The sequence below is a fragment of the Platichthys flesus genome, chromosome 13, assembly GCF_949316205.1.
Source record: "Platichthys flesus chromosome 13, fPlaFle2.1, whole genome shotgun sequence".
NCBI lineage: Eukaryota > Metazoa > Chordata > Actinopteri > Pleuronectiformes > Pleuronectidae > Platichthys > Platichthys flesus.
The window spans coordinates 9,932,371-9,947,864 of NC_084957.1; the positions used below are offsets into that span (position 1 = coordinate 9,932,371).

The window sequence follows — 15,494 nt, forward strand, 5'->3', positions numbered from 1 at the left end:
GAATGCTCTTTTATAACGGCACTCTCGGAGAATTTAAAGTCTTGTCTGCCTCACACCTCGGAGAAAACAAAGAGTTACTCGGCTGGTTAATAATAAACCACCTTTATAGAAGGTGGATAAAATGAATCCCTGACTTTTCTGTTTTTAAAAGTAAAGGAAAACAGCCAGGGCTTGAGGCTGGGAACGCATTAATCATTAATCAATTTTTCAATCAGCAGAAGAAGAAAAAATCGCCTTTCACAATCAATTAATCATTCAGTTCATTTTAGAGGTTTTCCTTTGCAGTCTATGATCGCATAACAAATAACTCTGGGTTTCTGACTGCAGACAAGACAAGATTAACAATTTAGACCCCACATCCTTCTGGCCTCTGAGAAATTGTGATGGTTTTTCTTTTTACAATTTTTTAATACTCCAAATGTTTTATTGATTCATAAAGAAACCAGCACATGGCGAATATACTTGTCACACAAAGCAGATTATCCATCCGTCCGTTCTGATTAGTCGAGAGATCTCACCAGCTCCGTCAAAGTGTCTCTCAGGGAAGCACTGAACCTGCAGCCGTTTCTCTGTGGGCCGCTGTACTCTCGGTGAACTCGCACTCTCCTTTATCAGGAAATGTGAACGGAGACATGTAGGGGGAGCAGCTCACGTCTGTAAGCATCTAGAAGACCCTGGAAAAAAATGATAAAGAAAAATTCAATTTCCTCTGTGTGCACTGGCAAATGAAATCATCTCGCACTGTATTTTTCAACCAGCCGCGTCCCGTGGAGGCAAAGAGAATATCATTGCTCATTTGGTTCATGTGCTGAAAAATTGCCTGTATGCTGTCGTGTTTTTTTTCTTCTTTCTATCACTATCATAATGTTCTGTTTTTCTTTTGTTCCATTGCAGCCATTTCGGTTTCCAGTCACCCGTATTTTGGTCGGGCGGATGATGAAGACGCAGTGTAAGGACCACACATCAAAATGTATCTTCCTGCTACTTTAACAATCACTGCTCTTGCAAAAAAAGAAAGCAAATCCTAATTAGTATTTCACAATTAGTAAAATAATCATGACTAACATTTGTTTGGGCAGCGTCTTAAAGTCAGGGTGGAGTCAGATCAGGGAGGCACACGACAGCAGCATTTACCCACATTTGATTTTCCAAATGGATTTCCCTGGGCGTGCACTATTGATCAGAGCCCCGATATAATGAGTGTTTACCCTGAAGGTGGCACAGAGGTGAATTGATTCTAATCCCCCTTCCCAAAATGAGCTTATTTAAAACTCTTGAGAGCCAGTCGGCAGGAATTGGCGGCTCTGCTTGCGCCCGCATGCATGTTTGCAAGCGCGTGTTCCAGTGGACCGAATTAAATAAATCACTCCAAAAAGTGTCTGTGGCCCGGAGAAGGTCGCGCCTCTCCAGAGCCTTATTAGCACTAACAATCTCGCCGGCCATTTCAGTGTTCACTGGCCTCCACTTCCTCCACATACTCCACATTTATTCCTCTGCATCGCATTCTTTATTTATTTTTTTCCCGCCCGCTACGGTGCTACAGCGGCTGCAAGTGCACAATTACCCCCCCATCCTGGGTGATCCTGCTTCCTGGCTGGATGTATTGATTTGGTCGGAGCTGTGTTAAAGATACAGCAGGCTTATTACTCCAAATGTCTTGATTCTCTGTGCGGTAGCCGAGCCCCATGGGGAACGATTCCAAGGCTGGCTCGGCCATACCGATAACCAGCCTGCTCAGTAGCTGCTGGATATCCTCTGTAGTGGGTGCTGCCTTAAAATGCCAACCACATCTTCCTATCTGCTCTTCTCTCTCTGTCCCATTGGTTCACTCAACTCTGCCTCATCTTCATCCAACTTTTTTTAGCCTCTTGCAGCTTTTTTTTTTGTTGGATGGAGGTCAGCAGCATGAATGGCAGCAAAGAGAGCATGAAAGTTGAACGAGTCAAATTAAAGAGACCCAATACAAGATTGGCTCGCGCCAATGCTTGAGCTCCCCCTACAGGTGGGATGTGAAACACCCTGTCGTAAATATGAGTCGCAGTCGGAGCACTCGACGGAGAAGAAACCGACTGCCTGGGAAGACAAAAAAAAACACTTTGACTGACTTACATTTGCAAATTTGCATCCTTTGGCCTCTTGTAGCTCCAGTGAAATATCCTTTGATATGCGCTCTTGTTCGGTTTCTCTTTTTTGTCCCTTTCTCTTTTACTCTTCTTCATTTTCTTCCTCTTGTCCTCTGCGGTTGGTCTGCCCTGATGACGCTGAGAATGGCGAGCTAAATGTCTCGCAGCTAGAAGCCGGCTCGAAGTCTAGTCGCTGGTGTTTGACGTATGCCGTCATGTTCCAGCAAGGTACAGCGGTGTTACATAGTGTGGCTCCAGTTAACCAGTGAGCTCTGTGGCAAGGACAGACAATCTCCCCATTCTAAGTTTTCACCATCAAAACGATTTTGAAGCTGTTATTTCGAGGTGTAAAAAAAACGACTCCTTGTTGCTCTAAGACAGTTTGAATGAGCCCACCAGGTTTCAGACTAACTGAAGGATCAAAGCCTCGGCTTGTTGTCTGGGGTCTCGTCTGCAGCTCCGGCTCTATCCAAACACCTAGGCAGGAATCAGAGGGATTACTGTGCCTCGCAGCGGTGCCACCGTGCATACCGACGAGGCAGCAGTCGTGTTCGACTCGAAGCCATCTGTTTGTTTCAGCAGCTATTATCTTGTCAGAGGTTGAGGCACAAGCATCTCTTTTTTTAACGCAGCCGTTTTGTTATTAATGGGATTCAGTTTATTGTGAGCCACTTCGATAGTTCAGATGAGTCAGGTCCCAGCAGGCGACGATATGATGGGTTTGTAGGAGGACTTTGAAACGGGGCCATTGTTCTCTGGGAAGAATTACTACAGGTTGCCTCATTCACGGTGAATCAGCAGAGATTACGAGAGTATTGATATCGCACACTTCTCCTAGGATGTAGCAATCGTGGACTTTCCTAAAGTAAGAAAAGTCACAACTAACTCGAATGAAGTCAATGTGGACGGGAGAAAACACACTCATTACTGATAATTAATTAGTGTTGTCATCGCGATTCCAACGATCCTGCTTTGTTTCCTCACAGTGTTCAGGGGATGCTCCAGATCCTCGTGGCCATGTGCGTGCTGACTGGCTACTCAATCATGACGGCCAGCTTCGCCATCTACGAAGTCCACGAGCACCACAGCGGCTCCAAGAGGCTGCAGCACATCGCCGGCATCAGCGAGCCCTTCTACTGGGCGGTGAACTTCCTCTATGACATGGTAACGCCTCGCTAACCTGCTACAACGTGATAAAACTGTGCTTTATGTGCTCATAGCATCTTGTTGTTATATATCGTGTGTCTCTCTTTTCTTTGACAGGTCATCTACATGATCCCCGTGATTTTGACCGTCGGTGTGGTCGCAGCCTTCCAGGTCCCGGCGTTCACAGATCGGCAGAACCTGGGCGCCGTCACCCTCCTCCTGGTGCTCTTTGGGTCAGTGAACAATTTACCGTTTCCTACCGAGAAGCGATTGTCAAGCTATTTTGAGTTTGTCTTTTGGCCCGCGCTGGTTCATGACATTCAGGCCTTCAACGATTTTCTTCCTTCGATTTTAAAAGGAAAACGGCACCTTAAACGTTTTTTGTAAACAAGGCAGCTCAGAGAACTGGGAACCAAAATCAACAGTGGCACAACAGGTTGAAATCAAGCAGTTTGGTCGGTTTTGCTTCCTCTCTATGTGGAGGTTAAACTGTAAGTGTGTGATGATGCTTGTAATATTCCCTACAACACAACTACGTGCAGTGAATCTGAAGATTTATTCTCAATCTCAATTGGTGCAAGTTTTGAAGACCTGGTGTTAACATCCATGCTGATCTCATCACAGGTGGTCACCATTAAGGACAGGTCTGAATGTAATGCATCCTCAATTGATCTGATCACTCAAACCAAGTGAAGTTACATGTGAATTTAATAGAAGAAGCCATTTTCTTGTATTAGTATTATTTTGAGTGTGGGGCATGACGACGCTGCTGTTTTCCCTGCAGAGACAGATGGTGGTAGAACTGAGAGATTGCTAGAAAAATCACTGCCAACAAGTTTATCCCATTCAAGCCAAAGACGCTAGAGAGAGAGAGAGGGGGGGGGGGGGGGGATCAGGAAGCAACAGGACTTGTAGAAATAGTTGCGAGATAGAGCCTAATTAACCACAAGGATTTAAAACCAATCGAGCCGTGAGATTTAGATCCTGGGAAGTTGTCGAGCCCGATGATGTGCGGTGATTCCAGCATCTGGTTCACCGGGGTGATTCTCATCCTTCCCCAGCAGCAGCAGAGGTTAAGACCCCCCCCCCCCCACGTGTTTGCCGTTGACGTCGTGATCCTCGTCTTGAGCCCGTGAAAATCTTAGGGCTCCAAGTCAGCGCTCTGCTCCTCATTTGTCAGACAGATGTCTCCCTCCCAAGCAATGAGTAATCACAGCGCTCCATCTGTCGGGGCTGCACCCACCTGGTCTGGTGTGCAGCCTCCCTTGTTTTCTGTTCCCTGTCATGGCTTGGCACCCACAGTCTGCCTACCAAGCACCTTTTCTCGGGTGGTGGTGGGTGCGACGCAGATGCTTTGTCTCTGTCTGGCTCTATCTGTTTGTGTCTGTTTCTTTTCATTTTTCATACCCCCCCTTCTCTTCCCTCCTCTGTCTGGCTGACCCAGACACCTCAATCAAAAGAACAGAGAAGAAAAGAGAATAATATGAAAAAAAATAGAAGGAAAGGGATGTTCTACTAGCAGGGGAACAAGAGGAGATGTAATTTATCTTCCTCTCCTTCGGCTTCATTACTGAATGTTTACCCTTGTCGTGGTGTGGTGTCCTTCTTCTGCTATTCTTTGATTCCTATTTCCACCTCATATCTTCTGAGTTTTGCCTGATCCACTTCCCTTGGACTAGCAAAGTCCTGTGATTTTATGGGGTCAGATTTTGAGAAGGATGGTAGAAGTACAAACTCTCCGTAGCCATGTTTTTAAGGTGCATGTGTGGCTGCATTTTTTACTCAATGTCACCTTTCCAATTCCTCAGGTTTTCCACCTTCCCCTGGATGTATCTGTTGTCGGGTGTCTTCAAGGATGCGGAGATGGCCTTCATCACCTACGTGTGCATCAACCTCTTCATCAGTGTCAACACCATCATGTCCACCTCCATTCTCTACTTCCTTGGCCAAATCTCTATGCTCAATCCTGAGGTCAGCATTCACTGCCGGAGTCAAGATGCACTTTGTTAGGAACTAAATAGCCCCGGAGTTAAATGTGTTCAGTAACTGTTGAGTTCAGCCTTGTAGCTCTGGTGATATTGAGTTGCAGAGGAGTGGGAAGGACAAATGTACCTCATGTCCAATGGCAGGAAAAAGTCATGATTAACATATTCTCCGCCGCCTCTTCTAACTTCTCCCCCTCCAGCTCGTCCAGACTGTCTACGAAAGGCTGAGCGACGCCTTCCACATCTTCCCCCAGTTTAACTTTGGGAACGGGCTGATGTATCTGGCAAGGAAAAACATAGAGGTCCAGATCCTCAGCGGCTACGGCATCGACGCCTATCATAACCCGTTCTCCACAGATGCCCTGGGCTGGATGTTCCTCTCCTCCTTCATCCAAGGCGTGGTCTTCTTCACGCTGCGTCTCCTGCTCAACCAGTTCCTTCTGCGCAAAGTCAGGTAAGGAAAACTGATGCCAGAGACGGCTGGGGCCAGGAGATGATCACAAACTACCACTGACAAATCTTTGGGGTTTATCTTTAGCTTCATTCTTTCAGTTTCAAAGCAGGACCTTACAAGATTTTACATTTGGTTGTGTTTTGCTCCTAATCCAAACCCTACGCTTGCACTCGGATGTACCCTGCTTGCGCTTGAATTTCCGAGCTCCAGCTTCAACTCTTTTACTCACACTCCCGGCATTCTTTTTGTTGGGGTATTTGGCAAAAAAATGTAATTTCAAAAATGTAAACAAGAGGACATTTGTGTGAGTGAAAGCGCAGGTTTTTGAGAGACACTGTGAAACCAATAGTCCTCAAACTAATAGAACAAACTCTTGAATAAAAAAAGGATAAAAACCCAAACACATCCAGCATTGACAATAAAGTGCATGTGCGGTACAGAATGTGAAAACTGATTCTCTTGCAGCGCAGAATAGGAATGTGATGTATAAATGCTGATAATATGCATATGAGGAATTGAATATGCATCAGAACCACTTTAGGTAATTAAGGAAAAGTTAAATTGCTTTAAGTTCAAAATGATTAAAGATAGATATCCAAATTCTTTCTTTGTGCCCCAAATATATCACTAAATCCTGAACTGGTGCTGCTATAGAACCCGGCGCTTTCAATTTAAACACCTCTTACTTTTCCCTCTTTCGCAGGCATTTGATCTGTGGCCGTAAGACGGTGCCACCGGTGGCTTGGGAGGACGAGGATGAGGACGTGGCAGCAGAGAACCACCGGGTGTCCAGCGGAGCGGCCAACACTGACCTACTGCAGGTCGACCAGCTCACCAAGATCTATCAACACTTCAAGAGGAAGGTCCCTGCTGTCAAGAGGCTCTCTGTGGGAATCCCTGCAGGAGAGGTGAGCCCGAGGAGCAGGATTATAAACTACCAACAAGGCAGTTGGATAACAAAAGGGGCCATTGTATAATGAATGACTCATCTGGCTCTTGGGACAACAGCATGACTCTGTTATAATCCATGAATCCTTCATTTTGATCCATTTATCCATAAAGCCCTTTTTATAATGACATGAAACTGATCAGTGTATCATAGTTCTTTATAAACAACTATAACAGCTCCACGTTTACTAAGGAGTGAGTGATTGTTTACAGTGCTTTGGTCTGCTGGGAGTGAACGGAGCAGGAAAAACCACCACCTTCAAGATGCTGACAGGAGATGTCAGCCCCTCTGACGGCACAGCACAGATCAGGGACTCGGATGGGTAAGATCCTCTTTCATTCATTAGTTTGTATACCACGCAAATGTGCCAAAGAAGCAGGTTTTTATTTGATCTTTGTGCCGTTGACAGCCTCATGGGTACTCCAAGATGAACTAATATAGACCGAAACAGTGCTGGTTAGTTACACTAGATAATGTCTGCACACTGAAAACATAGAGGTGTTAGGTCATTATAGAATATTAAATATAGTATATATAGATGTACAGTCTGAAAAACACTTGAGGCATATTCTTGCAACCTAAAGATGAACTGTGAGAATCACTATGGAGGACGAGACAGAGGCAAAACCATCATTTAGATTTAATCCTTGCAGGTGCCCGGGCTGCGCTGCCTAATGGATCTGGGCGAGATTCAATTTGTGTAACACAAATATCCACAAATGAGGAGTGTTATTGCTTTGCATCAGTCCAAATTTGAACATGATGGTTTGGGATTTACTACGCTGCAGCTCTATCTTATCCCTGAATCCGAGCTCTCGTATGAAAGTATGAAGAGCCTTGCTCCCCGTTCATGCTTCCGCTCTTAGGCCACATGGTGTTTTTTTTTCAAACGTGGCCCACTAGAGACAACAGGTCCCAGTGGTGGATGCCACAAGAGAGTCTGTCTTAATGTCTGTTTGTTTTTTCCCCTGCAGGCGGTTGACCGACATCATGGATTGCCGTAGCAAGGGAATTAACATCGGCTACTGTCCCCAGGAGGACGCTCTGGACAATCTGCTCACAGGAGCTGAGCACCTGGACTTCTACGCTCGCATCCGAGGCATCCCGAAGAGGGACAGGGAAGGGGTAAGGAGATCCTGCAGATTCTGCGCCGCCATTCAAAGCTTCAGCCCGAAGCTACATGTGCAAAAATGACACATTATCAGATATAAAATAAAAAAAACATCCATTCCCAACTGCTGATACTTCCGTGCGCGCCGCATCAGAGGGTGTGAAGTATCGAGTGAAGTGTGCCGGAATCTGCACTATCAGGGGCAAAATGGAGAAGCTGTGGCAATCCAACCTTAAGAATTAAACATTGCTGTACGCTTCAGTGTAGACACATTTGCATTTAAACGATACTTTGATGATGAGAGCGTCTCATTCGACATGTCACTTTATGCTCATTCTTCCCATTTATCTCTCAGAGAACTAATCAATCTTGTGTCTGGTGCCTGCCTGTCACTGCTGCTGCTGCTGCTGCTGCTGCTGCGTGTGACATGAAGGGAATCTGCACTGCAGCCATTGAAAAGATGTTGTGATTTCTGATTTTCCATCTTGATATTTTTATACAAAAGAAAGAGAAGGAAAGAAACAGCTCTGAGGTGGATGGGAATTTGAAGAAAACACGTCAAATCCAAATTGCATGCAGGGAGGGTTTGACTATTGTGTTTTTTTTTAACTCCGCTTAGATGCAGAAGCACAAAAAATATTGATTGTCTCTTACAGCCACGGTCATGTTAGAAACAGAAGTGCACGCACACTTTTGCGAACATGCGCACATGCACACACGTACTTATCGGAGACGAGCGAGGCACAGAAGTGGTTCCTGCTGGTTCTAATCGTTGTCGTCGCTATTGCTACAGCTCCTCCTCCTCTGGTCAGGGAAATGCCAACAATGGTTATAATGGTCACAGTACGGGTGTGGGGCTAATTCACAAAGATGAGGTTATATATAGCGCTCCTCTTATGTTGTCTCCCAGTGACAGTCCCCTAGCTGTGGATAATGAGCCGAGCCTTAATGGGGTCATTTCGTATTGACATGGTTTTGTCTGGCTTAATGAGCTGTTACATCAAAGGTGATAGAAAGGGGCTTTTATGGGAGAACATTTTGATCCAAACCAGTCGGGACTATGCTATTCTTCCAGTGCTTATCGTTCAAATGTAGCTGCTGCTGCTGCTGCTGCTGCTTGTTTGTGTGCAGCATCTGAAATCTGCCTCGGTGCCCCAATAACCTGGAACCTGAACTCAGAATCATACCAAAAAATCAACACTATAGGCAAATCCTCCAGGAGGGAGAATGCAAAGAATCAAAAGCGAGCTAAGCGATCCATTGCATTGGCTCGCTTCATTGATCCGGTTTCCAAGCTTGCCAGCTGATGGGGAAATCGGCTTAAGCTCACCGATGGGAAATCACCTCCAGCTATTGGAAAATGAGCTGGTATCTGCTGCCCAGTATTTCATGTGATTAATAGGCGAGCATGGACATTTTTAAGTGACTCAAATGGTTGTGGGCCTTTGAGGTTCTTTTTCTTTTCTCTCACTTTAAAATGTGGTCTAACACACAGGATAAACTGATCCAGCACCACATTACGCCTCGTCAGTCTCTGTTCTCTGAAGTTTTTCAGCCTCGGGACAGGTTGCAGTTTAGATAAAAGTCGCAGAGTAAAGTCATCATCGCTGGACAAACAACATTAAAAATGCATGGGAGCGAGGCTGATAGATACCTCAGTTATTTCCTGTGCCTATGCACTGGACAGAATCTGAAGAGGCAACAACAAAAGCTAACATGGAGATCGAGTTGCTAATAAGGAGTGGGGGAGGGCACCCTCAGAAAAAGAAAGATTCCTGTTAATCCCGCGTTTCCTGCTGTGATCAGTGTCTGGATCGTGTGCGTACTGGGATATTGGCCTCCTCCTCCGGAGAGAGGCCCCCCCCAAGTTGATGGATTAAAGGAATGGATAATCAACTTCCTGTGACAATGCGGTGTTGTTTAGAGCCGCCGGAGTCACAAATGAGTGCTTGACATCATCCGCGTGCTCATGAAACTACAGGGAGCAGCATTCAGCCACGCAGAGCAATCATTAAACCTATTGACGGGCTGTAGATGACAGGAAATCCATTGCACATCCACGCTGATTATCAGTTTGCAGCACAATAGCGTGGTGGTGTTTTCCCTTGGCTTTCTACAGAAATACACACACTCTCTGCAAAAAGTACAGAGTGGGTACGATCTCCTAGGAAAACGTCTTTCTGCTTCAGGTGCAGCAACTGCAACAGAAAAGCGGGACCCTAGATCAGTTTTCAATGACTTGGAAGTCATTAGGTACCAGCATTTATCTCTGATGTTCAGCAAGGAAACTTTTGAAATAGGGAGCATTTTAAAGAGAGTCTGGTGTATTTGTTATAGCAGCAGCTCTCCTGGTTCGGGAAGCAGGGCATCATGGGTAATTTCCACTGTTTAGTTGTGTTTCAGTTCAGCGAGAGGGACTTCACAGCCGAAGATTTATAGGGTCTATTTTTTCTCTGCATGAAAAGCACTCAATCGCCCTGACACCGAGCAAAAACTAAATGAATCACCACGTGTGGCTGAAGGGGGCGCTGTTGCTTAGTACAAGTTACACAGTGTTTCTTCACATATTTTGTTATTATTATTGACAAAGCAGCTTACACAAGATCATATGTCTTTGTATATTATCCTTGCATATATGTGTGGAGGCTACAGAGAGGGCTTTCGTTGTGTTTATAGGATCCAACGAAGTCTTTTAAGATGGCTGCTCAGGCTACGATGAATAAACTCTTTGATGACTGGTGTTGGCTTTGAAAACACATTTCAAAGTTACTCTGGGATCACACGTTTTACTTCTGAAACTACTCTACTCTTTTAGAATTCATCATTCTCCTGTATTTGCTAGTTGTGGCCTCAGGAAATGACATTTAGAAGGTAAAGCAAACTCTGCATGGCTACTATCTCAACCATGACTCCGCACTGACGGGAAGCTGTGGTCCATCTGCCGATTGTGTTCTTTAAATTGTGTTTATTCTCTGTATAATCACATCCTCAATGTATTTCTCGAAGGTGGTGAACCACCTGCTGAAGAGGCTGGAGCTCAGCTACCACAGGAACATCATCACTGACAGTTACAGCTGCGGCACCCGCAGGAAGCTCTCGACGGCGCTGGCTCTCATCGGACACCCGCAGATCCTGCTCCTGGTGAGGAAGCGTCTGTTCCCGCTGCTCTAGCTGCTCGTTTAGTCGCCTAACTGGCCACGACACAACACATAATAAACTAGCTGAACAAAACTGACTTTACAGACTACAACTGATATACAGTTAATGGTATAGTGCTGGTTAATGAGTCGGCTTGCTCAGGCTTACCGGAGCATAGTCTTCCAAATAGTGCTCTACTTCATTTTTACGTTGTATGTCTATTAAGTAAGTGTTTTCCTCCTACCTTTCCTCCTACTGTGCCTTTTTTTTTAATTTCCTGTTCTTGAAATTCTTTGTAAAATCCCTCTTATTAATAATAATATTTTCTCTCTGCATTCTTCTCCTCATCATTATTTCATCTGTAACCTTGGGCCTCCTCTCTCCTGTCTGATTTTGCAATTACGCATTTCTTACTCTTTCATATTTATCCTGTCCTTGGTTTTTCCTTCTCTTTCTGCACACTGTTTGCAACACGCTCTCTTCCTCTGTTAACATCTCCTCACCCCTTGATCTGTCGCTCTTGATTTCCCCCTCACCCTCTTCCTTTTCGCACACCCTGCTATCCCCCTCTCGTCTCTCGTCTCTCGGCAGGATGAGCCAAGCTCTGGCATGGACCCTCGCACCAAGCGTCACCTGTGGAAAATCATCTCCGAGGAAGTTAGAGGAAAATGTGCCGTGGTCCTCACCTCTCACAGGTTAGGAAACCCACCCACATTTCTTTATCTCCGAATTAGGCGTATTGTGGGGCGGGGGGGGGGGGGGGGGGGGTGCTAGGAATGCAAACTCTTCTACTGGCAATGGAAAATGTGTCAAACGCCTTTTTTATAGAGTTTACCAGGGTTTAAAAATCCACATATACCCGTTAACTTTGGTTTTAACATTTGATAAATACAATTTGTTTTCCATAGTATATTGTTGATGACAGTGTGGATACAGTGACTGAATGTGTATTTGTTTATGTGTGACAGCGAGCATTGCTAGTAAGCTCAACGGTTCCTGCTTTGACCTTTTATCTTTCTGTCTTTGTCGCTACCCCTCAGCATGGAGGAGTGTGAGGCGCTGTGCAGCCGTCTTGCCATCATGGATAAAGGTCAATTCCGATGCCTGGGCTCTCTGCAGCATATTAAGAACAGGTTAGTGACCCCTGCTCGTCTTCCGATCCAAGAGGACGAGCATTGGCCTCCAACTCTTATCTCCCCACTTTGGCCTCAACCCCCGCCTCTCAGACATGTTCTAACACCGGGCTTTGTTCGTACGCTCTCCTCTGTGCAGGTTTGGCAGCGGGTTCACCGTGAGGATGTACATGGCCAAGGCCTCCTGCGACGCGGAGGCAATCACCGGCTTCATGCAGCAGCGATTCCCCAGCACTTACCTCAAGGTGAGCTTTGTTAGCAGGCCGACGTGGCCGAGAGTATTAGGAAAGACCAAGCTGACACCGCTGTAGAATGTCACCATACATTGGGATATGATGTGTATGAGTCAGTATAAATAATTTCTTGCCTTTAACTAACTCATAATATTTTACAGCAAAAATGCTTCTAAAATAAGCTTTTGGTTGCCATGAGTTCTTTTCTCATGTATTATAGGTCTGACTAATTTGTGTAAAGCATCAACAGAAGGTGCACTGTTAACTCCCACTAGTGTGCCCTTACATGAGCTGGTGTCTGCTTTCTAGCTTTGACGCAGCACTAACAGGTTTTTTTTTGGCTTACTGTGGGGGTTGTAGAACAAGATGTAAATTATTATTTTTATCATTTTATAATGATATTAAGGTGAACAGAAATGGAGACAAATTATCATTAATTTGAATGTGTTTCTGGAGAGAAACGTCTGGCTCTCTAGCTGCTAACTGCTCCATGTTTAAAAAGTCATTAAATGTGTCTGCTAGTTTTACATTCAACAGAATGTGTACCTGGGGTTTAAAACGTATGGCTATTGTTAATATGACAATGTTAAGTGGAGCAGGTTTAAATCTAGGTAAAATATGAGGGACTCAGAGAGCTATAATAATTTCTTCATCAAGACCCAGGAATTATTCTCTGAAAAATGGCTACCACTGGTAAAGAAACTGAAAATGTTTTTATGGATTCTAACCTGAGACGTGTCACATCCCCCCACCAAGTTTCGGGGGAATCTGTCCTGCAGTGTTTGTGTTATCCTGCTAATACAGGCAAACACAGACAAATACTTAAGCAATATTAGTATTCTCTGCACTAATCCATTCACATATACGTACATACTGTGTTTGTATATATATGTACTGACTTGCGTATATCTTTGTAATATTTCATGTTTTCAAAGAATATTTAACCATTCTATCTCAACACACAGGACCTGCACTCCACCATGGTGGAATACCACGTACCAGTTGCTCCAGGAGGGGTGGCTGACATCTTCGACCAGCTGGAGTCAAACAAGAATGCTCTGCATATCAACCACTTCTCTGTGAGCCAGACCACACTGGATGAGGTGAGGAAGACAGGACACAAACAGAGAGGGAGAAGAGGGAGGAGTGTGAGGTTTTGTTGGGGCGGGGGGGACGGGGGGGACGGCGGCTGGGCGACAGAAAAAAGGGACAGGAGATGAGAGGAGAGAGGCAGGGGCAGAAGAAAGCTGAGAGCGAAAGACTGAGTAGAGGAAAGTTTAAAAGATGCAGAGGGAAACTGACAGAGGGTATGCCTCAGGGAAAATAAATGGAATATGAGTTGGGGAGAGAATCTGTGAGCTTTATATGCAGCCAGAGTCGGTATTCTTCAACCACTCTGCCCTTTTGGGGCTCTGGGATTGGAAGATACCAAAGGCACAAGAAAGAGAGGGGGGGTCGCAGAGGAAACTGTCCAGCAGATTAGCTCACATGTATGGCTCTCAGAGAGAATAATGGCTCGTCCATTGTTGCTGTATCTCCACAGGTCTTCATCAACTTCGCCATGGGAAAGATTGGCATGGAGACCCTACCAATACACAGCGAAGAAGAAGAGTGGGATGATCTGGACAGCAAGAACGCAGAAGATGCATAGAGCACTGACTGACTGCCATCTTCTTCTTTTCCCGCCCTCCCTCCATCTATCTCTCTCTCTCTCTCTCTCTCTCTCTCTCTCTCTCACTCACTCTCTCGACTAAAGATATGTGTGGGAACCTTATCAAATCAGACCCGTAATGACAATCAAAAAACACATGAACATTTGCACACGTGGAAGAAGTGTTTTTCCTGTGTTACTGGTCACATGACAGCACTTGTTTTTAACCTTGATTTCACCAGATTTTATTTATGAAGGATACAAATAATCATGTAGAATTTTTCCCTCTTTAGTTGATACACTGTTTATATATTACTCCAAATCAAATCAAATGCATTACACAACAAACATGAAAAGTCTCACTAGCCACTGTTTTGATTTGTTTTTCATTTGAGGAACATGTGATGGTTTCTGGATCAGGTCCTCTGGACAAACCTCCTTAATGTGCACTTTTACCTTACTCACTTACATTTACAAGGGCATATCTAACTTTTAGAATGAATTAAATTAATGTTTAACATACTCTCTCGCTCTTATGGAACTGTTCTAACTGGCATTGAATGCATTAAGCCTATTTTTTGTAATTCTAATAAAGCTATTTTTCCAATGCAACAGCTGTTCATTTGCCTCATGTGGTTTTAATGTTGAATAAATATTGAAGATTTTTCTGTTACATAAGAATTGAATCACATTTACATTATTGCTGACTTCAGACTTATTGGTTATGGTTTTGTTGCCGTTTGTCTGACTCTTAGCAAGATTACGCTACAACTACCTAACCGATTTTATTAAACGTTGGTGGGAGGATTTAATTATGGGGCAGATCAAGGAATTTTCTCTTTCTTTAACATCGCAAGCAGGTGTTTATTTGACATTTTGTCAATTTTGCAGAGATCTTTACGTGATAAATGAAACACACTTAGAAGACAAATATCTATAAGTGTGCATAACTTTGTGTGGCTATGTTCAAATTAAGGGGACTGTTGAGGTATGCATTCTACTGAGTGATGTTCCTGTTCAATTATCATTGAGTATGGAACATTCAGAGCTAACCTGATAAGGCTATTGGTAGATCCAAAGTTTAAATTGTGTAAAAACTAATTAAAAACACAAACACATTCAGATATGATAATGACAAGTATTGGCAGTGCACATAATGGTACCCGGACGACACAAACTTTATTAATATTCCTCAGATAGGCCTGGGATATTCTGCTTGAGTGGAGACCACACGATGACATTTAAACTGAGAGGGGGTATCTGTTCACACACGTTTGTGCATCTTCAGTTGTTTACAATGGCATTTGGTTAATGCATGAAACCAATGATGATACATTAGCTGGGCCTGCTATCATCAGTGTGGAAATCAACTGAGCGTATACAAACATTAAGGGAAAACAGTTTTGGCCGGGAATGAAAAGTACTGCGCTGGTGCATCTTTAAAATTTGAAAATGTAAAAACTTTAGACTGATGAGTTAATGTGGCGATTACAAACGTCTCAGGTGATAAATTACAAAGACCTACAATAATGACATGTTCAATAAACAAATTGTATCTATATATACATCCT

At 44.3% G+C, this 15,494-nt stretch overlaps 1 protein-coding gene across 1 annotated transcript in view; it reads left to right on the forward strand.

Moving 5' to 3' along the window:
• abca12 (ATP-binding cassette, sub-family A (ABC1), member 12) overlaps window positions 1-14,535 on the forward strand; it is a 50,605-nt gene extending 36,070 nt beyond the window's left edge. Inside the window, exons 38-51 of the mRNA XM_062403066.1 lie at window positions 895-949; window positions 3,110-3,287; window positions 3,387-3,502; window positions 5,078-5,240; window positions 5,455-5,708; window positions 6,412-6,616; window positions 6,870-6,979; window positions 7,632-7,782; window positions 10,775-10,909; window positions 11,498-11,601; window positions 11,947-12,039; window positions 12,179-12,284; window positions 13,238-13,375; window positions 13,816-14,535. Coding sequence (XP_062259050.1) covers window positions 895-949; window positions 3,110-3,287; window positions 3,387-3,502; window positions 5,078-5,240; window positions 5,455-5,708; window positions 6,412-6,616; window positions 6,870-6,979; window positions 7,632-7,782; window positions 10,775-10,909; window positions 11,498-11,601; window positions 11,947-12,039; window positions 12,179-12,284; window positions 13,238-13,375; window positions 13,816-13,923 — 1,916 coding nt within the window. The 3' untranslated portion in view covers window positions 13,924-14,535. The remainder of the gene's footprint in view (window positions 1-894; window positions 950-3,109; window positions 3,288-3,386; window positions 3,503-5,077; window positions 5,241-5,454; window positions 5,709-6,411; window positions 6,617-6,869; window positions 6,980-7,631; window positions 7,783-10,774; window positions 10,910-11,497; window positions 11,602-11,946; window positions 12,040-12,178; window positions 12,285-13,237; window positions 13,376-13,815) is intronic.
• The last annotated feature ends 959 nt before the right edge of the window (window positions 14,536-15,494 follow it).